Here is a 26,144-nt window from a genome sequence, read left to right on the forward strand (position 1 = left end):
TGTGGTAGGGAGACAGACTTTTCCGAGGCGTTCCAGCTTAGTCCTCAGGGGTAGCGGCGCATCTGTGGCCGACCTCAGTTAGGAATATTTAATCCTATCTGGGGTTGAATACAGATGTCCATGGGCGGCAGTAGCCACTTAACATCAGGTGGACTGCATGCTCGTCTGCTACTCTTATATTATAAAAAAAAACTTTCAAAAAAGTAAAATCTTAGAACTTGACATTTAACAACGTCTACATAGTTTATTAAAACTTACATATAAATCATACACGAAAAATTACAAATAAATAAAAAACAGGTGTGACCTATTCAGAAAATTGCTCAGCAATTTTATAATTGTGAAGAAATAACCATTTAATTTGCCTAATGCCTCTAATAGCTCGAAAGGCATTATATGAACAGGTTGGCTATTTAAATAAAATCTACGCGTAACTCGATACAAGTCAACCCTTAAGAAATTAGTTCACGCTACAGTCCGCCATCGGCCGCGCACACTTCACGTCGTTTGTACGAAGAAATTAAAACTATAACGTAATGGCGCGAAATCAACTTTTTAAGACATTGACAGTTGAATTGTCTATGATAAGTGGTGATTAGGATGCGTTCAGTTTTATAACGTTTTTTCAAAAAATGTTTTTATTGAAATGTGAATTTTGATGTGGTTTTGATTTTTTAATCAATATGTAGTATTGTTATAATTTTAGGTTTATAAATAATAAAAACTTGGAATAGTGACTAATAATTGAGGAATATTGAAATATAGTGTGACAATAAAAATGATTCACAACAGGACAGTCTACATTTTGCCAAACGAACTTCTGCCAAAGCGGTACGACACTGATAACGGGTAAAATTTTATGACATACATTAAATATCATATAACAATATAAAAATCACACGCATATTTTAATTTTAACATGTATACAATATACATATTCATTTTTTAACATTGAAGTAACAAACAAGCATGCAGTCCACCTAAAGCGAAGCTGGGTACCGTACAGTCCATGAATATCTGTAATCAACCCCAGATAGGTCTAAAGTCTTCTGAGATTTGCCACAGATGCCTCCCATAAGTATGTCTGCCTTAGCAGACACTTGAAATAAAAACACAACCTACTTAACACTGCTGTTATTCAGATGTTTTTCACGTGCTATGAAGATTTGTTCTCACATAATTCGTGTTTTCTAACTCCTAACCAATCAGAAGTATCCAGTATGCATCTATATATTGTTCGAGATGCTTTGTCTACCTTTCTTACCTGTTAAGATGGTAGAATATGATGGTTTAATTGCCTCGGTATCATCATTTTTCTTTACAATTTATACCTGGACCAACAGCGTGAACTCAAATATACCATTGGCATGTACCCCATAAGATCGTGACTAATTCATCATCAACCCATTACTGTCCCATTGCTGGGCACGGGTCTCCTCTCATAATAAGAAGGATTAGGCCATATTCCACCGCGCTGGACAAGCGCGTATTGGTAGACTTCACATAACTTTTGAGATTTTTTTTTATAAATCTCAGGTATGCAGGTTTCCTCACGATATCACGTGACTAATTAATCTGATTAATTAAATTAACGATTCGGTTAAAGGTGTAGAAGAAACTGGGACGTGACCCAGTTAACGAAGTGACCTAAACATTTGTAAACAAGAAAACTAGATATGGAATGGAGGTGTGATTAGCTTTGATATAAGAATGTTATTTTATGTGAAGAATGTTTTATGCAATCCATTTTATTTAACTCACTATATAATGACTACTTATTTAACAAATAAATCGAGCAACTACCATGTGTTGTCGTCGTCATTACTATCCCACTGCTGGGAACGGGACTCAACGGGAAAAAAACATGAAACAAATTAGCGGTTAAAAAAATCAAGTTAAAATGAGGGAACTCGAGTTGTGATTATTTCTTTTTGGGTGTCAATAAAATATAATACTACAAAATTATTTATATTGATGTTGTAATATATTTTCTAAATTTTAGATTCCCCGGTCAGTCTGCGTTATTAAGGTAAAATAAACAAACAATATTACTTGAATTGCATGCAATGCCATGCATGCAAGGTTCCGGCTATTTCAGATTTTGTTGAATAAGCAATAATCAGTTTGTTCAGATTTAACTTAGCCCATTTTGAATGACTCTAATTTAACTTTTTATTTTTTCTTTTGAATACAGGGTGACCATTGTTTTTAACAGAGTAGGATATATTATGCACGAATATGCAAATAATATTATGTTTTCAATTATTTTTTTTTATATTTGGTATTGACAGGCTTTTTAAGCGCTTAAATTGGACTTCAATTAAAAGTTATCGTAAATAAATAAAAAGTTTATATGCACAACTTTATTGTTCTTCACATAATATTAAAATTTAAAAAAAAGATTTAAATAATAACTATAATAATGAGAAATGCCTCATAACATTTTTTTCCTCAGTCATTAACGTATGAAATAACGTTATAAAATTGCATAATTAACAAATATGACCTTCCCACGTAAACTATAATTGCTTACCTCAACCATATAATACTATGTAATTATAATATCACACCCCACTCTCCCCTTACCGATCTACTATGAAACGCATTTAATTTCCAAGTTCTTAGATGCTTTGAAAGAAAATATTTTATTGACACTAAATGCCTCTGTCTCCGTGCAAAAATCGCATCCAAATCGGTTAAGTTGATTTTAAAATTTACCCGATAAATGTAGAAAAGACAAAATAAAAAAAAATAAGATTCGGTTTGATATTCCAATTTGATTTATTGATTATATTAAAGTGGCCAACAAAAGTTCTATGGAACTCTTCGGCACCGTAATTATATTAAAAAAGATTTATCTGTTTAGACATCAACATATTCCGTATTTTCTCGAAACAAATGAAAAAATGTTTCATATATATATTTTACATATTTTAGGGCTCGAACACAAAACTGCGATGCGACGCGATGCGAATTCGGAACGCAGAAAATTGCGATGCGAATTGCTGCGATGCGATATCGTGCGGCGTAGCGTCTCTCAGGGTGACCAACAACAACAACCACTGTGCGATGCGAATCAATTCGCAAGTTCTTGCGATGCGTCGAGGGAGCTCGCAGATTTTTGCGATGCGACGTCGCATCGCAGTTTTGTGTACGAACCCTTAAGATATGAAGATATAATTGTTATAATTATCTTATTAATACAATAAAAGATATAACTTGGTCCAATGAAGACTGTAATTCAAATTGACATCATTTCTACTTACCTCTCGCTCGTTTTTCATTATACAGGGTGAATTTTTAAAACGGGCCTTCAGGGCCAAATCCGAAACTATAAGGATTAGCGAAAAATGCTGAAAGGAGTTACGAGGCCGATTTTGATAAAAACTAAAACTGCATCATTACTTTTTTAAAATAACTTTTTCCCTAGCCGGGAATCGAACGAGTTCATTTCGAAAAAAAATGCATCCTCTATATTATTCCACTATCTGATAGTGTTGCTTATAAGGATCAAAATCTGGAAAGTAATGATAAACGACAAACTAAAGGAAAAGCCTCAATTTTAAGAAAATACATATTTTTTCATATTAATTTGGCAGTTATGTTCCCGCCATTTATTAATTTAAACATTTCGTGTATTAACATTTTTTTTTTAGCTCAATGTTTCTAATCATTCGAAATGGACGTTATTTTCCGAATAATTTATATTTTTATGTCCGACTTAGCTAAGGTTATTTTTAGGACCATTATAATAGATTTACTTGCTATGGGCGGAGTTTCGTTTAATACAGATGTAAAGTTGACAATTTGCGAGAATTTCTTTTTAGAGTCAAATCCGAGTGATTACTAAAAAAAGAGATATAGAAAATCATATTTAACGTTGAAACGAAGTTGTAAACAACAAACAATAAGAATTTACTATTTAATCAGTTATCTATTTTTATTAAAAAATAAATCCTAAAAACGGCGGTAACTTATTTGCCAAACTATTACTTTCTTATACTAAGCCGTATGTCATAGTCATAACATCGAATAATTAGTTAATTAACCAACAAATTCTTCAATGGTATGACTTATGTCTGTTTCTAAAGAATTATACATAAATCATTTGTTATGTATAATCCTTAAGAATTAGTATGCCAATGTATGGAAAAATACGTATTTTCTTCAAAATTTTCCTTTTCCTTTAATTTGTCACATAACATTACTTCCCAGAATTTGATCCTTATAAGCGACACTATCAGATAGTGGAATAATATACAGGTGTATTTTTTTTCAAAATGAACTCGTTTGATTCCCGGCTAAGGAAAAAAATATTTTAATAAAGTAATGATGCAGTTTTAGTTTTTATCAAAATCGGCCTCGTAACTCCTTTCAGCATTTTTCGCTAATCCATATAGTTTCGGATTTGGCCCTGAAGGCCCGTTTTAAAAATTCACCCTGTATATGAGCGAGAAACAAAAGTAAGCAAAGCAATTTTAGATCACGTATAATCCTACATCGAATCCACATATACTCGTATTTGTGTGTGACTAAATAAACTTTATATTTCAAATGAACTGTCACAGATTCCCTCAAAGCACAAGCACAACACCAAAGCCACCAGCAAGAGCGCATCGGCAGCCGAAAGAAGACAAGCCATCATCAGCTGAACCACCTCCAGTCCAGGAGGCACTAGTACCCACTGAAGACCAACCGAAACCCAACATCTGCCAACGGCTGATGGGCAAATGCAAAACCAAGTGTTGCACCTGCTGTGTAAAGCCCCCAGAAGAAGAACAGAGTAAAACAGAAGAAACAGTAGAAGAAGAAGGAGAAAAGAAGAGCACGTGGAAGAATCTCAACTGCTGCAAAAAGAAGGAAGTTGATATTGAAGATGTTGAACGAGCAGCCGGTAAAGTGAGTAATGAGATTGAACTTACTGAAGTTGTGTTCATGCATATGAGTAGAGTGCCTAACTTTGCACAGAAAAAGTATAGCGTAATTTAAGCCAAACTGATAATTATAGAAAAAGTGATAGTTTATATTTAATTAAAAACGTTTACTTATATACTTAATAATAAGAATTTAATGCCATAGACGTCCTTATTTAACCTCAAATACAGGAGTTTACCAGAGGTAGGCACCCTGAGAACTAAGTTAGTCTTGTCTCCGCCTTTAAACCAGAACACAGTTCTCCTATTTTACGACAGACATAGGTGTGACTTTGCAATGCATTAGCAGTCGAACTACAAAGAGATCCCCTTTCCCTACATACATACCTTTCCCTACATACATAACTTTCTCATCCAGGGCACAACAATCGAATTCGAGAGCGAAACAAAACGCAAACGGAAACTCCGAGACATCCTCTGCTCGTGCTGCCGTCGGCAACGCGTCAGTGATATCGCGGAGCCGCCGCAGCAGGTGGAAGTGTCGTCGCCGGTGATGTCGTCTGATGTCGTGAAGGAGACGGGCTGCTGTGGGAAGAAGCGGGAAGTGGAGAGGCGGGATAGTATACTGAGTGATCAGGCTGGGAACACGTGAGTTATTTTTGTGATCTAGATATAACGCAATTAGAGCTTTAAAATTTATCTCAATAGAACTTGGATAACAAATAGCTTAATATAATGCTGTGCTATTATGAAGATGAGCTTATGACTATAAATCCTTAAGTTGAATTTCTGGAGGTAACTAGATTCCAAAGGGATAAAAAAAAGTTTAAAAGATTTTGAATAACATAGTTGTGATTTGTGATATACTTTTCTTAATAATCATCATAATCGAGATTTACTTACATTATCTTCAATACTTCTTTAATGGAATTTCATGGAATAAAACTTGTTTCGGTAAGGTTACGAGTTATTTATTCTTAGTTTTGTTTATTCGTACTAAAATTTACATATTATAATATGACCTCATATTATTTCTTCCCCTTACTTCTTTCTCTTTATCTCTCCTTCTTATAATGTACTACCTCCTGTCTTCATATTTCCTCTTTTAATATATTCACCATTTTCCTGAATTCCCTCTTTATCCTCGTCTCCTACCTTCTGCCGATTTACTTTTGGTCTTTCAATATTTCTTTCTTCCACTTCTACTCCCATCTTCCTTCCTAACACCTCAACCATCTTTCACTGAATTTCTTCAAGTTCCACTTACATTCACGTACCACTGTTACCAGTTGCTGCAACAACCGTCTATGTCGCTGGCTGCGCGGTGCGTGCCGGCGACAATCAGAACAGTCTTCCAGCAGACGGACCAGCCTCTTCTCCAAGAACAAGAGCTTGTCACCCACGTTGCCGCCTGAGGTAAGATCATTGTAAAGCAATTATTTTCCAGGATATTTTTGCAAATATTTGCATGCACTTTTAAAGAAATAATAATAGGAATAGTGTGCAGTTGATCTAATGAAGACGTTTGCTGCTCATAAAAATCTGTGACCGATTTCTAATAAAATAAGAGACTTGCCTAAAGTTAATGACAAAAATTACCCATAAACACTTAAGTAGTAAGATAATAATAATACTTACATGTCTTACATTGAAAATCATGAGTTACGCTACATTCCAACTTTAAGGCGTCTGCTGGAAGAACCATGCCATCAAATTGAGGACCCCTGAATGGTCCTTATTCCTACTCCAAACTTTCATAGGTACAGTAGGTGTTGCCGAAAGTATTCATTAGAGTGTTGAGCAATTCTTAACAGATCCTTGAATTATTAATTTACTATGACCATCTCTACATAGAGCCTACTGCAACCTTTGAAAATTTTGGGGAACAGTCTGATTACAACATTTTCGCTACAAAGTTAATAAGTGATATATATTTTACAACATCAAGCGCTAACATTGCCACAATTCAAAATAAAGTTCATTGTAGTGAATTTAAATGTCACGTAAAGTAAAGTGACTTTACATCGTAAAGCGCTAACCGAAGTCCAGCGGATCGAATGTCACGTGTATCGCTAACTAGGTATTTCACCTTGGCAAGCGGTTATTGCGTGTCTAACTGCAAATGCTTCTAGAAGCCTCAAGTCAAATACTGAGGTTATAGTGTGAACTAGCCCTTAGTTAAAGTTGACATTAACAGTATAATATATAGTTTACTCACGGAGTTTAATTTATGAAAGTGTAACTGAGAAATGAACCGAGCTTGGATGGTAGCAGCAAACGGATGGGTCATTCCATTTTGGTATTCTTTCCTTTTATCCTTTTATTATAGTGAAGACAAACGCAAAGAAAATAGGTATTTCAGATAGTCGTCTCCCAAGAAGTCTCATTGGAGTTGAGAGCTTGCATTATTTAAGATTATGAATTAGGTCTTACGAACCATCTGATTGTCGATTTGGATACCAAGTACCGACTTAGTATCACAGATTGAGTTAATTCAAATGTCCAATATGTCTAATGTCCATGAACGGCAGTGACCACGTACTCGTTAAATCAGTTGGACTGTTTTTGCTGGTGGTTTATACTACTACCTCTTTTCCTATGAATATAATAACAGTCGACTAAGGAGAAATCCGGCAGATAGCAAGACCGTCCTACAAGAAACAAGAACATGCATACATAAAAGCACGCGCACAGACAAACGGTGACAACGGCAAAACTACAGAGCAAAATTCTTTCTAGAGGTAGAGTAGAGTTGTAGACTCCTTTGAGCTAATGAATATATTAATGCTTTTTAAAATAAAAAAAGCTTTGCCAAAGAGCCAAGAGCTTTTATAATTACTATTGTCATTGAAGGTTAAATCGAGCCTTAACACGATATCTTGACTGCAGTTCAGAAATAGTTTGCAGTTTGCATAATATACCTTTGTCTGAGTAAAAGTGCAAGTTCATTTAATATTGTTAAACAAAGCGCAAAGTTATAAACTTTTAAAGTCTCTAATGCATAATGAATAAAAACTTTATGCACAATTTTTAACAGCATAGCAGTAACAAACTTATTTTTTGTGTGATAAAAGTGCTTACAATTCAATTTTAATGTTAGTAATTAGAAATAATGCAGTCCATCTGATATTAAATAGCCAAGGTAGGTTCAGGAGTTAGACCGATCACAGATGAGGACTACTCCCAGGGACTAGTGTGGAATGTGGTGAAAAATGTGAATCTACCAACCTGTAAGGACTTTCCACAACTCGCCAAGAGATGGCATCACTAGTATTTCTGAATCACGCTATTGAAGTTTCCTCAACATCTTGCACATATACAATCTTCGAACTGAGTCTGTTGGACCACGACCACTTCCCGAAACTAAGCAGGGCTGGACATCTCTCTTTGCCAAATAATCAGATATTTCAACCAGAATAGCCATTACCATTGCCATTTGATCTACCGCGTGTATCGTACTGGTGAAGTTTCCAAGTAACTATAAGGTTGAAGTACAAATGTATTTTTTCACATCAAAGTTGCGAAACACTTCAAAACTAAACACTTCTGCATAAACCAGTCCTATATCCTAGAAATGGGTGTGGTGGTAGTATCGTAACTGGACCTTGAAAACCTTTGAACTACATATTTTAAACATATTTAGGGCAGATTATTTATAAACAATACGCTGAGCGTTTCACGTCACCATCTATTACCGTTTGCGTGGAAAGTGCCTTTTTGTGATCATTATCACGACTCGATATAAATAAGTATTATGAAGTAGTTTTTACGACATTACTTTTTTTTTTTTTTTTCTTGTTTTTTTTTTGTATTACTTATTGTTTGTAAAGTTTTTATGAAATGAATGAGATAAATGAGGAAGTAAAAAAACTGATTTCTTATTTTTTTGTTAGATTAGATTTTGTAACCAACTCATTTTAGAATGGTTTCTAACTGAAGTCGACCATAGATGTGTTGCTAATAGTTTAGACTAAGATGGTCGCCTGAGCATAAGGCAGTTATCAGTTAATAAATCATGTTGAACACCTATAATCAATTCCAAATATGACTTGGACTTACTTGAGACTTGGCCATAAGTTGTTTCCTCTGAGGACTAAGTTAAAATGTCTCATATTACCCTTAACACACCCTTCAAACTAGAACGATTGACAGTTTTTTTTTTATATATTATAGGAGTAGCAGACGAGCATGCAGTCCACCTGATGGTAAGTGGCTACTGCCGCTCATGGACATCTGTAATCAACCCCAGATAGGATTAGACATTCCTACTTGAGCTCAGCCACAGATGCGCTGCTGACCCCTGAGGACTAAGCTGGAACGCCTCGAAAAAGTCTGTCTCTCCTTTTTACCACACCCTTCAAACGGAACACAGCAGCGCCTAACACTGCTGTTATTAGGTAAAAATAAGTGTTAAGACAGAAATAAATGTGACGGTGGTGCTACGACAAAGAGTTCTACTATTAATAAATTACAATGGATAGACCCCAATAGCTAAGAAAATCGATAATATTCAATCAGGTTTATGCATCATGATTAGTATTTTTTGTGTCAGTTACGTTGCTCCTCTTATTTAGTTCATCGTTGTACAAATTTAGTTCAACACGTGTTCCAAAAAACTACTAGTGTATGAAATAGTAGAATTGAGCTATTTTATTTGGATTTTTATTAAAAAGATGGATACTTCAAGTTTACAATCAGTTGAGTCGAACGAAATAAATGTGCCTAAAAATAGTAAAACTAATTTGGAGGACATAGAGGTAATTTGATAATATAATATTTATTTTTATAACATAAATATGTAATAAAACTCTATAACACTTAGGGATTAAATGCAAATTGATTTTTATTTTAATACTTAAAAGGTAATAGGAAATTCCGGCTTAAAGTCATATTCTGTAAATGTTAAAACTTCAGAAGTAGGTTCAATAACTAAGTTAAAATATTGTTTATGAAAAATTATTAGCGTAATAATTAGTGTTGCAATTTGCTAGAGTCTTACAATTCTGGCAGGTTTCGATTATTACTTAGTAGTCCTTGCGGCATTACCTTTACTGCAACAGTCTCTGATTATGGATTAACCAAATACCTATATTTAATTACAAGTATTAGACATTCCAAAAAATTTGATATGAACTTTACTGCAAGAGTCTCACTGAGGATCAAGCATCAACCAAGTACATTTTATAACAAACGTACGAATCTCCAAACTAGTCATAACTTTATTTCGATAGTGTTTGTGTACTTAACACTACCGTTCATACAGGACACACGTAAGAAGCTGGACCCGTCGCTAGTGGAGCACACCAGCGTGATGCGCGGCGCCATCCCCGTGCTGCCGATCGCGCTCGCGTACTTCTGCCTCGTCTGCAACGTGCTCGTGCCCGGACTAGGTGGGTACACTTAAAACATCTCATGGCTCTTTAGACTAATTTATTTTCGTTAATACGTTTTACTTAGGTTAGTACCTATTTACACTCTTTTCTTACGTCTCTTTTATACCAATTTATTTAAAAATTAACTTGATTCACTTACCATACAAGTAGAGACATATTTTTTTCGAAAAAGAACATCTATAAACCCCTTTTTATTATTTTTCAGGAACTATTTTCAGCGGTATGTTCTGTCTTTGCTTCGGAATTCCACGGTTTGGAGTTCATGACGGTGCAAAACATAGGATAGGTGAGCGTTTTACTCTTACACTACAATACTACAAGATTTTTCTTCTTACAACATTTAAATTCTTCTTTCAGCCAGCCATATACCAACAAAAATAAAAAATAAATGAATGAATGAATGCATCTGCAATAAAAAAATATTTTCTAATCTTATCGGCTTTTTGCACAAAATAATACGACAAACCATTTTAAACGTCTTTCGTGAATATTACAACCATTAACATAACACAAAACGACTGCACTAAAAGTTATATCGATGGTGCAGTCGCAAACATTTCAAAACTTTCACAAAATATCCTTATCCGCAGGTTCTCTGGTAATAAACCTCCTCGTGGGCTGCGGTCAGCTGTTCACGGTGCTCTTCTGCCTAGTGGGCTGGGGCTGGTCTATCTGGTGGGGAGTAATCATGGTTAAAATATCACGTAAGTTTTATACTCTTTCATTGCATTATAGATAAGCACCAATTACGCCAATATCTCTCGTAGGCTACTGAAAAAAAAATAGTCCTTAGATAATAATATATCTATGTGGTGCTATTACCACAAAAAGCAAATCAGAAACTCAAAGTAATTAAACCCAAGTCTTTATCTTTTTTTTCTTCCTCGTTCCAACTAAACTTATATATCTATATTCTTATTTCACAGCTTTAATTTTATTATAAATGTAGATTCTTGAATAATATTTTGCAAATTCTCTAGTTATAAATACACAATTGAATTATTTCAGGAAAATATCGAAAATTGAAAGCAGAAGCGATGGCAGACGAGGCGGAGGCGCCGCCGGTCACCGCCAACAACCACACTCGAGCATAGACTTCAACACGGACGGACATTTTGTATACGCCTTGTATATGGCTAATTGTAGAATGTACAAAGTAATATAGAGTGAACTTATAATACTGGAAAAATATGTAAGATGATTCAGAGAGCTGCTTATTTAAATGAAATATGTTATCGCTTTAAATAATTTATAATCGTAACCTCGTTAATTTGGTTGAAAAGAATACTGATTTTAATTATCTATATTATAAAACTGCATAGTACTATTATTTGTAGCTTCATATTTAAATTTCGACTATATTACCAGAGAAACTAAATCCGAGGCATAAACAATGCCTCGTACTTTATACGAGGTAATGTAGTAGTATTTTAAGTAATTAAAACATTGCGTTTTGAAAATTAAAAAGAGCCTAAAAATATGCAAGCACATAATATAATTAAAATACTCTGAATCTAAGTAGCCTTATTAAAATGGCTTGTACAGAATTTATTAGAATTAAAGTTCTTTCATATACCAGAAATCAGTGAATCAAGTATTGTAAATTTACTTATAATTGAATAAAAAATAAAGATTTTCCAATTTAAATCTGCTGGTCAGATTAATTAAATAAGACATGAAACTTTTTCTACTTCCTCACGAAGTTTTCCGGCCATTTTGGTCATTTTTTATTATAAGGTAAGTCTCATTGATATGGCAACACAGATGTCAATTGTAAGAAAATCTCGCGCTATTTTATAATTAAACTGTAATATTTTTTACTAAAATAAAGGCGTAAATACTTAACTGTCTTAAAGTTCCGTGTTTTATTCCATTTTGCTTAAAAATTGAATATTTAAAACATAACCCTGTGTTGTCATATTAATATCTATAAGCCCCAAAGCTTCTTACAAAAATAAATTGTAAATAGTAAAAATGATAAAAACAAAAAGGATTTTCCATTAAAAATATGTATAATAAATACTTTTGTCCAATGTACGATTTGACGGTGGAAATTGTAGTCTTTTTAATAAGGATTTAAATAAAATAAAGAAAATAGGACTTTTTTAAAATAAATTCTAAAAATACATTGTAATTAGAAATATGGTAGTTCGTTTCATCAAATTTTGTATATGACCAAAATATGAAAACATAATTTCTAAAGGTTCTAGAAATCTTGATCGCTTTACAAAATAATTCTACTAATGATTAATATTTGGCAAATATAACAAAATAATTGTTACGCGAAAAATTATATTCATAGTTTTTCTTGACTAATAGGACTTATTACTTTTAACCCAGAAAATTAGTTAAAAGTCAAGATTATCTTTTAAAAGATTAATGCTTAACTATATTAAATATCTTTCTTATTTTTTATTAGAAATTAATAAAATGATTATTACCGACGATTATTATTATGATTTTATGTTATACATATGATCATGGAATCCATTGATAAATTAATGACTATGTGGACCATTAAAACAATATAAATCATATTTAAACAAGTATTTGGTCATAATGGTCCTTTAACCATGATGATGATGGCGATTACCAGTTGATGACCATTTTTAAGGTTATTTAGGCCACTTATTTTTTAAAATATAATGCTCGTTAATTTCAATAGCCTATTAAATAACGCAAAATGACTGTATATCTTGGTTTATGTCAAGTAGAATATATGAGTTTAAAACGTGATTCAATAAAGATGTAATCAAAAATAACTGCATATCTTTTCTCTATAATGTGTGAGTGAGAAACATGTACAAAAGCGATCATTTTGGGTTACATTTATTATTGAGACAAGTTATAGCAAGTATACTTTAATTTAATGTCATTAAAAGCCTTTTTTCGGACTTTTATGTTAAAAAGGGAAATGTATATCATAACAAATATCATTTTAATATATTTGTAGCTATTTATGTTGCTTAAGTGATAATTTTAAAGATTATAACCAGGTTCTTCCAGTACAATTGTTAGTTAATAAAAATATTCCAATTATTATTTTATCGTGTAAGTTTTAACTTTATTCTATATTTACAGTTGCTTGTACAACGAATAATCAATAAATATTTTACATCAAACATGTATTTCATTTACCTAACACTTCATAATAACTAAGAATAATATAAGTACCTACTTCTTTCATTGAAAATAAAAAAAGGTTACAAAATAACAAAGAAAAAAACCTTTATTTACGTCGTTATAGTCCGCGTCAAACTTCTAGTCCGATCTGAAGTTGCGTGCAGTTAGTTAGCATAGCATTTGAAAGGTGGTAGAACCCTTTGTGGTTCGACTCCGGCGGCACCACCGCCACACCTATTTCTACCTAATAACAGCAGTGTTAGGCGCTGCTGTGTTCCGGTTTGAAGGGTGTGGTAAGGGAGACAGACTTTTCCGAGGCGTTCCAGCTTAATCTTCATGGGTAGCGGCGAATCTGTGGCCGACCTCAGGTAGGAATATCTAATCCTATCTGGGGTTGATTACAGATGTCCATGGGCGGCAGTAGCCACTTACCATCAGGTGGACTGCATGCTCGTCTGCTACTCTTATATTATAAAAAAAAAAAAAAAAATATACTTCGTAACGTAAGAGCACGCTAACTGGGCAGCGGGGGGTGCCGTGGGCCCGCGCTATCGTAGTCCCGCTAATATCTGCAATTTGCTATTGCGACGCGACTCGTTTCTATATTCGGAGCGGACTAGCTGTTTGGCGCTGATTATACCTTATTTGTTTTTGATAAGAGGTTACTAAATAATACCAAAAAAAAAAATTCTATGGTTGGCAGTGGGCACTGCGGTACGTGCACTACGTGCCCTTGTGGAGGTACCTTTGCTACTTCCAAGCTATGCTTCCAAGTGATAAATACAGACAAAGTGATTAAATAATATCATCAAATATACCTTTCAAATATATATTTTTATTTTAACAGTTCTTCTGAAATTTAAAGCAACAAGTTGGAACGCCTTATATTACTCAGAGCCGGATTTAGAGGTCTAGAGGCCTTGGGGCAACAAAGGAGTGGAGGCCCCCTGACCCCAAATTATTTTCCGAATAAAGTGATCAATTCTTTCAGTTGAGTTTTTCAATAAATAATTGATTGTCAAACGCAGGTAGATTCTTCTATTATTCATGTTTGTACAGAGTACTGTAGATAAAGGTAAAACAGCGGAAAAAATATCAAAGGAAAAGATATATATATTTTTTTACTAGTGTTTACTAGTCGGAATTAAAAAAAAATCCGACGTCTCCATTGTGGGGGGCCCTCTTTTGTGGAGGCCCCGGGGCCGCCGCCCCGGTTGCCCTCCCTTAAATCCGGCCCTGATATTACTGGAAAACAAAATACAGCAGCGCTACACGGCACCTAAGTCATAAATAGGTATGACGGTGGTCCAATACTACCTTCAAAGTTACAAAAACATGTTTAAACAATAAAACACAAATATATCTTACAATATCACTTTATTACCATTACGGATCATTACATTTACAATAAATAGTGACGCGGTAAAGAGTACAGACAGACGATGCGATAATTACATTATATTATTATTGATTATTGATACCTACTGGGCTTTGACTACTGGGCGTGGTAAGTGTTACAAATATATTGTAAAATAAGAATGCTTAGTGTCTCCTTTCTTACAATAAAATTTTATAAAAGTAATTTTCACTCATTATTTTCCTGTCTGAATTCAAATTGACAATCCTGTTAGCAGTCCAGTAACGCCATCTGCATTAATTTCCATTTATATACTAACAGCGCCATCTATCAACACAAAGCTGAGAACAGTGTAACAATATGAAACTTGAACGACATGAACTTCACATAAATATATTGTACTTTACAAAATGAATGTAACAATTGACAGCTGACTATATTCAGCAATGTGTGAAGAGTTTTTATCGCACTCGCTCTTCAAAGCTAATGAATTTTGATCGTGTATTTTTGTTTTCATTTATTCTGAAGAATTTAGGAAAATATTATTGTATTTAAACAACATTTTTACTAATTGTGTTTTCGTTAAACAAAACATTACAATATTTAACCTTCAATGGCATTTTTATACACGCAGCGCTAACGCCATCTATACATATTTTATGATACCTTAAAAGACAGACTCAAAATATTCGTAGCATAATTATTAAAAAACCCATATATTTTGGATTTTTAAACATTTTACGTACCTACAATATTATACTTTATTTCCACTTTTTCCGTTCCAATAGAGAACCGTATTAGAACTCCTGTATTAGAACCGTATACATAATTTACAATAAAATAAACTAATATCAAAATGTATATTAAAATAACAATATTTATACATTTGCAACACTCACCACACCCTTTCACGTGATCACATCTAAAATTTGAAGCGAATGCATAACTAACACGTCTAATGATGCACAAAATATAATATTACATATAAAACCTTATTGAGACTGAGATCTCATGTAAGTATTTATTACCTACTACGTAAGGGTTAATCTTGTGAGACAGTTTGTTTGTCCAGTGATAATCTTACTACTATCTGAATCCGTCGATAGATAACAATGTGAAGTATAATTATCTATTGTTATTATTAAATATGTAGAATTAAAACAATGTGAATGCGAACGAAGTCATCTTTATTAAGACGACACGACTTTTTTATTTTTAGTGACATTTTTATTGGCAATATTTTTACATGTACTCGTACAAGTTATATTTTCATGAAATATGATATATTTTTTTTAAAATATAAGTTGTACATATGTATATAAATAGAAAAAAATATTTTTGACACTAACTTGCATTATTAGCATTAGATTGATAGGGTGCAGTTATTATAATTGTCCTTTTTCGTCGTTGTCGTTGCCGTGCCGGTATCGTATCGTCGTAATATAGAAGAGCCCAGTAACTAAAGATGGGCCTATCCGTGCTTTGGAGGGCAAATGACCATGTTCGACACTCAACATGACTTTACAGGCATTTGTGAATTCAATTTTATAAAAAAAAAAAAAAAACTAGAAAATGACATAAGAGCCACATATTTCCGACATCATCCAAATAGTAATAAGTGTATCACCGGCTTTATTATACTAACTATTAAATATTTAATTCCTATTCAAAATTCAAAATAGGTATTAAGGTTTGTAACTTCATTTCAAACACGAGTATTTCCATAAATCTACTGGACTGGCACGTTTAATGTACTAACAATATTATTATATTTCAATTATAATATCCGTATAGCCGATATTATAAGTGCATTAGGAAGGTATTTTATGTGTCTAGATTTTAGGAAAATTACAAAATATTTTATAAACAGCCCGTAGATGGCGCTGTAACCAATTAACTCGAATACTATTTACTGGATCGCTTTAAAAACTTTCGTTGTATACATTTTAGAGATTCTAAATGATATATAGACAATTTTAATAGGAATAATTAAATATAGACACAAGTTCCACCAAATTGTTTTTTTACAGACTAAAATTAGTCGAAACGAATAAGACTCACACAGACAATAGCTATGTAAGTATGGAAACGCACACGTCGATAATAATTATGTGCGCACACAACAATAAGTTTTCAAAAAAATGATCTAGACACATATAATATCAACCATGTAATTAGACCAGTGCAAAAATCCCACTACTGGGCTTCGGCCCACAATTAGAAGCATTATATTCCCACTGTAGGAAGCCGTGCCCAGCAGTGGGCATTCACCCTCTACAAATCTAATAGTAGTATTGTTTAAGACTTCAGCATCATACAAATCATGAAATATGTTTACAGTCAAGTTATGATAATGTAGATTGATTTTATATTATTTGTTACTATTACAAAGAAGTATATTATTTTAATATAATATGATTGCTTATAGCGCGCACAGAACATTTTAATCCTAGTTAAGAGAAAAAAAATCAAATTACGTAAATAAATAGTTACATATTTCGTAACGTAATATCACGTATAATTCAAATTAACAGTTTTGTACCAGCAATTTTCAATTACTCAAAGACAAATTACGAATTAAAAGTAAATGTAGACGTAGACTTCAACATACAGTTGTAACATGCCGATATACTCGTTATTAATAATTAATCTATCCAATGTTTTGCTAACCACTGATCGACAGTTGACTTAGTATAGTCAAACTTCTATATATAGTAGACAAACAACAGATCGGTTATTAATAACGAGTTCTAACAATCAAAATGTCCTACGCGCGCATTACAATTGACTACAATGATTGAACAATGGATGCGTTACACTCCGTAAAAAAAGTTATTACATTACAATAAATTAAGTAACATTACATTTCGTATTAACATCGATGTTAAAAGTGTATTTACATTTATTAGTATCAGGCGTTACATCGCGCAAAACATTGCAAGGTTAGGATATAATTATTATGCAAAATTACACGACAATATTATACATATACTAGCTGACCCGGCAAACGTTGTGTTGCCATATAAATAAAAAATGTTAAGTGTGAACAACCCTTGTCAGTTGCGGGTATGAAAAATAGATAGTAGCCGATTCTCAGACCTACTGAATATGCATATAAAATTTGGTGAAAATCGGTAAAACCGCTTCGGTGACACTAACATTGTAACACGAGAATTTGATATGTAAGATTTATGTAACATAAATATAAATCACGTGTCACTGTGCTCGTACACGTTATTTTGTACGTTTGGAAGGTGTAACCCTCTGTGGTTCGACTCCGGCGGCACCACCGCCACCTATTTCTACCTAATAACAGCAGTGTTAAGCGCTGCTGTGTTCTGGTTTGAAGCGTGTGGTAAGGGAGACATACTTATCCGAGGCGTTCCAACTTAGTCCTCATTGTTAAATACTGAGAAATGAAAAGTAATCGAATCATTTGTAGCGTATACTTTATATTGGACTGTAGTGTAATCAAAGGTCTTACCGTATTTTTTTGGATATATAAATTGCATCTAAATACCTGTTTTATCTTTTGCAAACAACTTTTTTACGTTGAATGATAAACATAATTTACCAATTCGTGTAGAGTAGTATGGTGAAGGCTTCCCCCTTTGTGTGAGCCCGGTGGCCTCAGCAGAGGGCCATAAGGTTTCAATGCTGTTATTCAACACCAAATAGGAAAAGAGTCCTTCCAAAGTTAGGTCATTATTTTTTTATAAGATTGGAGTACCAAATGAGCATTAATGAGATAAAAATATGATTCCTATTTGAGGTCGGCCACAGATGCGCCGCTACCCCGGAGGACTAAACTGGAACGCCTCGGAAAAGTATGTCTCCCTTACCACACCCTTCAAACCAAAACACAGCTGAGTTTAACGCTGTATTGATACAAAAAAAACGGTCTAGAATTTGCAGAAAATTTTATCCTAACCCCACAAATGTTTATATAACCTAACATATTCGAATACATAAACGATGGGAGTCATATGTAAGTCAAATCCAGGATTTTATAATAATTAGCACCTCCCTTAACATAATTCATAATTTTATGTTAATATATTAAGTATGTTAATTTCGTTTATTACTGAAAAGGCGCGTTTGATCGCCGGCGAGGTAGCTACGCGATATTTTTAGCAAAATTAGAGGTCTCTGGTTCATAGCCGGTATATTAATAGTTATCGTAATATAACATTTTTTTTATATCGCGAATAAAACTCGCCTTTGATCTAACAAGTACCTAATTTACTGCATATCATAGATTTAGAATAAGTAATTTTTATTATTTTACGCAAATATATTCAAAAAGTTCATTGTTTTATTAATTTATGAGAAAAATGATGTAATCGTATTTATTAAATATGTAAAACTTGTTTCAATAAAAAATAATCTGAAATATCGACTTTTGTATATCTTTCTCGCTTACACTTATAGAGATAAAGCGAGAGAGACATAGAAAAATCACTATTTCAAATTACAAGTATTACAAGTTAAATAGTAATATTGATGTTAAAAAATAAATATGTAACTACCCTAAAAGTACTGAACTACCCACATTTAATTAAAATTAATATGTGTGTTACTGAGCCATTTTTGACAGTATTTTAGTAATTTGTTTTTTCAAAATGTCGTTTGTTATATTGTTCATGTCATTAAATAAAATACACAATATCCCATCCCTATTTCATTGAAAAACAAGTTTTTGGGCAAGATAAATGAATAAACATAGCCACAAATAAATTAATTAAAACTAAAATTGCTAATATTTACATTACGCTAAAATAATTATTAATAAGACAACCTCATTGTGTGATATCAACTGCAAAAAATAAAAATTTTAAAAAAATTGACAAAATTAAAAAAAATACGACAAAAAATTGATCTCACAGAACAAAGCCGCGAACACGAACGTATCTATGTATAAAAAAAATAAAACTCTATGGTACACGAAATAAAAAAAAATAACTTGTCTATGGCATTGTACTTACATATCACCGTTGAGGGTTGGTTACGATGCGTTGCTTACGGGACTCTTTGGTGAACTACTCCATAACTAATACTAAACTTAAATCATAGACGAAGTAATCAAATAGATCCTTAATATACGAGTACGCAAGGCTAATGTATTAATTTTTATATTAATATTAATGTTGAACGCGATATAATATCATTGTAAGCGATATAAATTAGTTGGATAAACTCTTAATTTGTGTAAGGTTTTCCTTAGTTTAGCGACCCCGGGAAGGACAGCGGTTTGTGTGGTCGCATATCGCTGTAATCACCAGGGGATGTGAGAGGAGCGTAAATTGCTCCCCCCAGGGCAGAGCCTGAGAGAAGGGCATCGCGTTAGGAGGACTCCGGTTGTGTTCCGTTGGAGATCCCGGAGTTCTCCAACAAACGTTGAGGACGGCCACCGGGGGGGTTTTAGTGCAGTAAAAATCCCACATAACCCGGCGTCACTCCCATGGCGTCGGGTACCTTTTGAAGGTTTCCCCCTCGTCAACAAAAAAAATAAGGTTATAACGTATAAGACTCACAAAGTATTGTATTATGAGGTTACTTGATTACTTCATCTATGTTATTCGACATACATTTAGAACGGATATCAAATAAAAATGCCTGCTGTGATGACTATTGTAGGATTCATGAAAAGATGGCGCCACTGTAACTAATATCCAGAATTTTTATTATAGTAATTGTGAGAAAATTGTGTTTCCATTATCATTAAATCAAAAGCATTGTTAATTGATATCCATTACAAATTTATACTATTTAATAATGCAAAATAAATTTATTTAAAACTATTATGACCGCTTTTTACGATTTCCACTTTTTAAAATATTATTATTTTTTTTGGCTAGCAAAAAACAATAATAATATCCCTAAACATTATTTTCTTTCTTTCTTTTATATCTATTACAATGTTATAATTCAATAATGGGGACCTCTATCATATTAATTTTAAATAACATTTTTTATCATTCGAAAGATAAAACGACTTGGAAAACTTATGAATACATCTAAAGAATTTTATAAAAACTCATAATTATATATAATACAAGTACAAACAATTAATACGAATAAATCATTGAACAATATAATTTATAAAGGACATTGCATAAAAGGACATACTGAATAGTATTTTTATACTATAATTTTAGTTAAAAGTAACTCGTCCTAAAATATAATCGTATATATACAGGATGTTAAAATATTGCATTCGAAAGCTGATAAAATGCATAAGTTTTTCAAATAAAGAAATATAATAGTTTTAAGATTTTCATGGCTTACCTTATTAGTATTTTTTTTATTATTACTATGTGATAGTGAAAGTGTATTTTCCAAAAGAAAAATGTGTTAAATATTTTGTTAACGATAATTTGTCAACATTTTTGTTATATTTTTCTGAGAATATGACATGAAAGTAGAATTCTGAAGTCCCCATGGGCGCAATTTATTTTACTATACAGCACATATCAATATGTTGAATTAAAAGAGTATTCAATATCATTCCTGATTTATCAACTTTTATAAGCAATTTTAACACCCTGTATATAAATACCAAAAAAACTAAGTCATTTTATCTTCCCATAGAGAAGCGATTACACCTAATATTATACAAATCGTATAGGAAACAATATGAGTATTCTCTGTCTCACAACAGCGGGCCCGGTAGCCACTTATAATAAAAATAGTCGCGTATTCTCATCAAAATAAATTATTTAAATATACAATAGTACATGTTTCAAGAAATTAGAAATAGATTCCAGTTACAAATTTAAAAAATAAAGCATTAAATCCGCCAATAAATGTAAAAAAAATATTATATTTTTTTTGTTACTGGCAACTAAATATTTGTAAAGATGACGTCAATTTAGAAGTAAATAAGCGTCGTTTGTATTGCATGTTAGGGCTACTTTACTGTAGTATACAGTTATTTTTCCTTTGTATTTCCACGTGGGACAGATTACGCTGGATTTCATCGTCCTCTGCTATCCTGTACACAAAAATACACCCTTAAATACATCACAATTGAACAGACTGTATCGAATTTTATAAAGAGAAATTATTAACTAACCAATTAAGCCGGTCAGACAGTTGGCCAGTCAGCCAGTCGATCAGTTACTCGGTCAGTCAATCAGACAGCGAGTCAGTAAATCAATCAGTTGGTCAGTCGATGTCATTCCAGTCATTCACTCAATCAATCATTCTATTAGCGAACCAGTCGGTAAAGCAGTCAGCAGTCAATAAAACAAAAAACACATCATTTCGTTCGATTGTTTACTACTACCTGCTTGTTTGTTTGTCTATGTAAAATGGTGAATAGCAAGATGAATGCCGTAAAGTACTTACGCTTTTTCCTGTTCGTCCATTTCTTGAACGAGCCTATCTCTTTCGTTTACCGCTGACAATAATTCCTGCAAACAAATAGGTTCAAATGAATTGCGAAATTGCCACTTTATTTTAGGGGTAACATTTTACTGTCAAATAATTAATACGATTCCAGTACCGTTCCAGGCGTGAATAAGTTAACAAGACGAAAATATACACCTTTCATTGCATTGCAGTGCACAAAAGACTCTTAACTTACCTATTTATTCAGTCTATAAATTAAGCAATCGTAAAGCTTATTGTGATTAAAAAATATATAAATGTCGTCGTCATCAACCCACTGCTGGGCACGGGTCTCCTCTCATAATGAGAAGGATCAGGCCATAGTCCACCGCGCTGGACAAGCGCGTATTGGTAGACTTCACATATCTTTGAGAAGTTTTTTATGTGATCTCTCAGGTTACTTTACGTTTTTCTTCAGGGTTAAAGCAAGTGATAATTAATTTGTAATACGCATATAATTTCAAAAAATCTGTGTGTGTATGGGATTTGAACTTCGGACCCCGCGATCGAGAAGCCGACTTTCAACCACTAGACTATTACTAGGCTAACACTTTGTACATATATGTAGGTCGACCTATCAACATATTCACGCCTGATGTATCCCGCGCCAAACTGCTAGTCCGCTCCTAATACAGAAACAAATCGCGTCGCAACAGCAGATTGTACATAGCGGGGACATAGCGCAGTTAGTATGCCCTTACTTCACGGAGTATATTCAAACTAAACCTGCGCGTAACAACTTCAGAGCGGACTAGCAGTTTGGCGCGGACTATACTCATATGTATTTTGTACATACAGAGCAGACCCTTAAGGTTCTGAAAGTCCTACCTGAAGTAGAAGTCGCTCGCGGCGTCTCTGTCCGGGCGTCTTGCGCCACTCGTCCACGCCGAGCGATAATCGCAACTCCCGAGCTAGCAACTCACAACGACGACTTAGGTCCTCTTCTTGTTCCCTACGACACCACAAAATACAATTATATAAGTAAAAATAGCAATAGTAACACCGTTATTAAAAAAAAAGCAAAAGCATACATTTTATTATCAAATACTTACTAAAAAAAAATTAACCCTGTATTATCCCATTGGATAGTATCGCTTATAATATATCATAATCTGATTGAATGAATTTTAAAGGGAAAGACGCATTTTGAAGAAAAAATAATTTGTTTCTTACATTCTCATACTTTGATACTTCTACAAACTTCTTACTTACATACATACTTATACTTCGATATGTCTATTACTTATGACTTAGTATGAAAAAGTAATAGGTACGCAACTAAATTCCCGCCATTTTTTAAATTTCAAAACTGAATTCAAAAACGTACTCTTGTAATTATTTAAGTTAATGAATAATATTAATTAAGGAAATATTATAGTGTACTTACAAGATATTAAGTTGCATCTGTCTACGTAGCAGCGCGTTCTTCTTGTTCACCAAGTTGAACCATTGTGACATTAACCTATCTTCCTCCTGCAAAATAAACATTTACATTGTTTCAAAAATTAAAAAAGTAATTTCACTGTGCCTATGATCACATGACTTTGCAATCGTCTCTTTAAAAGAAGTCAAATGAGTCCAAACTCGAAGGGTTTACTAGTAACCATTGAAGAGTTCCATAACTCACTGTCATCATCAGATCAGCACGATGGCATTATAGTATCATAAGAATTGCATATCAAAGTCCGTTTCAAAACTACTATATTTTACTTGCAAACCTACTTAATTACATACAATATAGCCAAACGGAACTGACAAAATATGCTCAAGATTGTTGTATGAAAACTATATGTAATTTCATACATATCTGTTTTAGAGGTAGCAAATACAGTCCACCTGATATAAATGCAAAGATGCCACTACGGATTCATACAAAAGTCCCACTATAAGCCGACACATGCACCATTACTTACGGGGTAGTATTAAACATGTTTAGTCTTTTACCACCACCCGAATACCACCCATTATTTTAGATGCCTCCTCATATTTTTTACAAAGCAAAGCATTCCACCACCGTAACAATATATGAATAATGAATATACAATATGTAAGTTTGTATGACAGTACTAAATAACTAAATCATGAATCTATATAGAGGAAAGAATCTCCTTTCTACACAATTGCAACACACAGTACAAGTTGCAAATAAATATACACAAAAATAAAAAAATAAAAAAAAAACAATACTTAACTAAATGTAAATAAAAGGCAAATATAATTCATAATATTATATTTATAATATCGCGCTGCAAAAAAGAAACAAACTACTATATGAAGATATAATATTATATTCATTATAATATATTTTATAAGGTAGGGATTTTTATTACTTAATGAAATGAACAGAAAAATACCGGATTCCGAGGGACTCGCACGCAAGCCAGAAATACATTTTTCCCTTTTATCTGAAATGCATGCATATTTTTAAATAAATGGAAAAACTGAAATTAAAAACAAAACCAATGTTAATATGATAAAGTTTCATTGATTTGTGAGAAAGGTATACGTGTGCGTGACTTGAACTCAATCTCTATGTATACAATACATAGAGATTGAGTTTGTGTGAGTGAGTGAGAGTAGACATTTTGTTTAAAAATAAACCATTATAATTAAAATGAATAGTTTTAAAATCAGTAGATTTATATACATGGGTAGACTTAAAATGTCTCTTTCTAATATTTGCCGACTCTTTCTTATGATAAACTTAAATCAATTTGTCAGTAGGGACGTCTGTATGTCTTATATGTCTGTCACGCACACATCATCCCTGTATTTGTATATAGTTAACCCACACCATGATTGATGCACAAAATAATGAAACCAATCTTAGGACCGCCACACACGATGAATATAACACGATATTCTATCTTAAAATTATTTTGTTAAATATGAAATGAAATTGAAAATAATGATACTGTTATCTTCATTTAGCGTGACGATTTTTATAATTTCCATCACGGATTTTAAACTCTTGATTATTATTAAGTATTAGAGCTAGTCCGTATTGGCCAGTGTAATACCAAATCAAACATTGAAATTAATTTTACAATTACTAGTACGCAGAAATGTTCGAATGTCGATTTTTGATAGGCAAAACATTGAATAGATTGATTATTAATATCGACTAAATAAATATGACTCACTGTACATCCGTAATAGAAATTATAACGGTATAAAAGAAAAAAGTCAAATCAAACAAAAATAGTATGAAGAAGAAATGAAAAGAAGAGTAAATAAGCCGAAACATAGCAAAAAATACCCAAACCAAATATCTTAAAACACATGCATAACTAGCCAAATGAAAGTCATTTACCCAGATTTTTAGATTATTTAAACGTGCTAAAGAGTAGTACTTAAGTTTTCAATTTTACCAAATTACATGTTATATTTGTCATCACTATACGTGTCTATGGTTTGAGCCTAACATGGTGGATTTACAGTGGCTATAACCACTAAATTTGAACCCGAAATCCGAACCCACTTTCCTTATTTGGGTCGGAGTGTTCCGTAAGCTCCGATCCCCCAAATGTTCTAAGTATCTCCTCAATTGGATCCGAGTGTCCCTCGTAGGAGTCAAACCGCTCCACTTGATTCCAAGTGTCTCCCCAGTAGGATCCATAGGTCCTAGCGAGCGGTAGGGGGACAGGGGAATACATATATTCCCCTGTCCCCCACCCCCTGACCCCCCACCCACTGTCCCCCCCCGCCCCCTGCCCCCTACCTCCGCGTCGTCCGCGGCGTCCATCACGCGGCGCAGCTGCTTCTCCAGCGCGGCGGCGCGCTCGTCCACGGCGCACTGCTCCCGCTCTAGCGCAGCCAACTCGCTCGCCAGGTACGACCCGGCACCACCTTCACCCTGGTAACACAAAACAAAATCAATACACGAACTACAATACAGAAGTAGCAAAAAGGTAAGGCCGTACTACCCTAACATACCAAACTATATACATAACATTACAAGCGCCCGTTGCGCGACACACGATATGTAGTGGGGACGTCGGATTT

The 26,144-nt window shown here is 33.4% G+C and overlaps 2 protein-coding genes across 2 annotated transcripts in view; one reads left to right on the top strand and one right to left on the bottom strand.

Moving 5' to 3' along the window:
• LOC140745785 (uncharacterized) overlaps positions 1-12,526 on the top strand; it is a 70,616-nt gene extending 58,090 nt beyond the window's left edge. The window contains exons 4-10 of the mRNA XM_073077689.1: positions 4,569-4,899; positions 5,293-5,522; positions 6,164-6,290; positions 10,138-10,264; positions 10,473-10,553; positions 10,858-10,971; positions 11,276-12,526. Of these exons, the coding sequence (XP_072933790.1) occupies positions 4,569-4,899; positions 5,293-5,522; positions 6,164-6,290; positions 10,138-10,264; positions 10,473-10,553; positions 10,858-10,971; positions 11,276-11,361 (1,096 nt within the window). The 3' untranslated portion in view covers positions 11,362-12,526. The remainder of the gene's footprint in view (positions 1-4,568; positions 4,900-5,292; positions 5,523-6,163; positions 6,291-10,137; positions 10,265-10,472; positions 10,554-10,857; positions 10,972-11,275) is intronic.
• A 9,052-nt stretch (positions 12,527-21,578) lies between these two features.
• Ehbp1 (Eps15 homology domain containing protein-binding protein 1) overlaps positions 21,579-26,144 on the bottom strand; it is a 32,926-nt gene continuing 28,360 nt past the window's right edge. Inside the window, exons 20-25 of the mRNA XM_073077704.1 lie at positions 25,861-25,988; positions 24,494-24,544; positions 23,527-23,612; positions 22,968-23,091; positions 22,098-22,162; positions 21,579-21,741 (exon numbers count right to left, since the gene is read on the bottom strand). Coding sequence (XP_072933805.1) covers positions 21,663-21,741; positions 22,098-22,162; positions 22,968-23,091; positions 23,527-23,612; positions 24,494-24,544; positions 25,861-25,988 — 533 coding nt within the window. The 3' untranslated portion in view covers positions 21,579-21,662. The remainder of the gene's footprint in view (positions 21,742-22,097; positions 22,163-22,967; positions 23,092-23,526; positions 23,613-24,493; positions 24,545-25,860; positions 25,989-26,144) is intronic.

The sequence above is a fragment of the Epargyreus clarus genome, unplaced genomic scaffold (assembly GCF_041222505.1).
Source record: "Epargyreus clarus isolate Ecla_fem2 unplaced genomic scaffold, WU_Ecla_fem_2.2 ptg000011l, whole genome shotgun sequence".
NCBI lineage: Eukaryota > Metazoa > Arthropoda > Insecta > Lepidoptera > Hesperiidae > Epargyreus > Epargyreus clarus.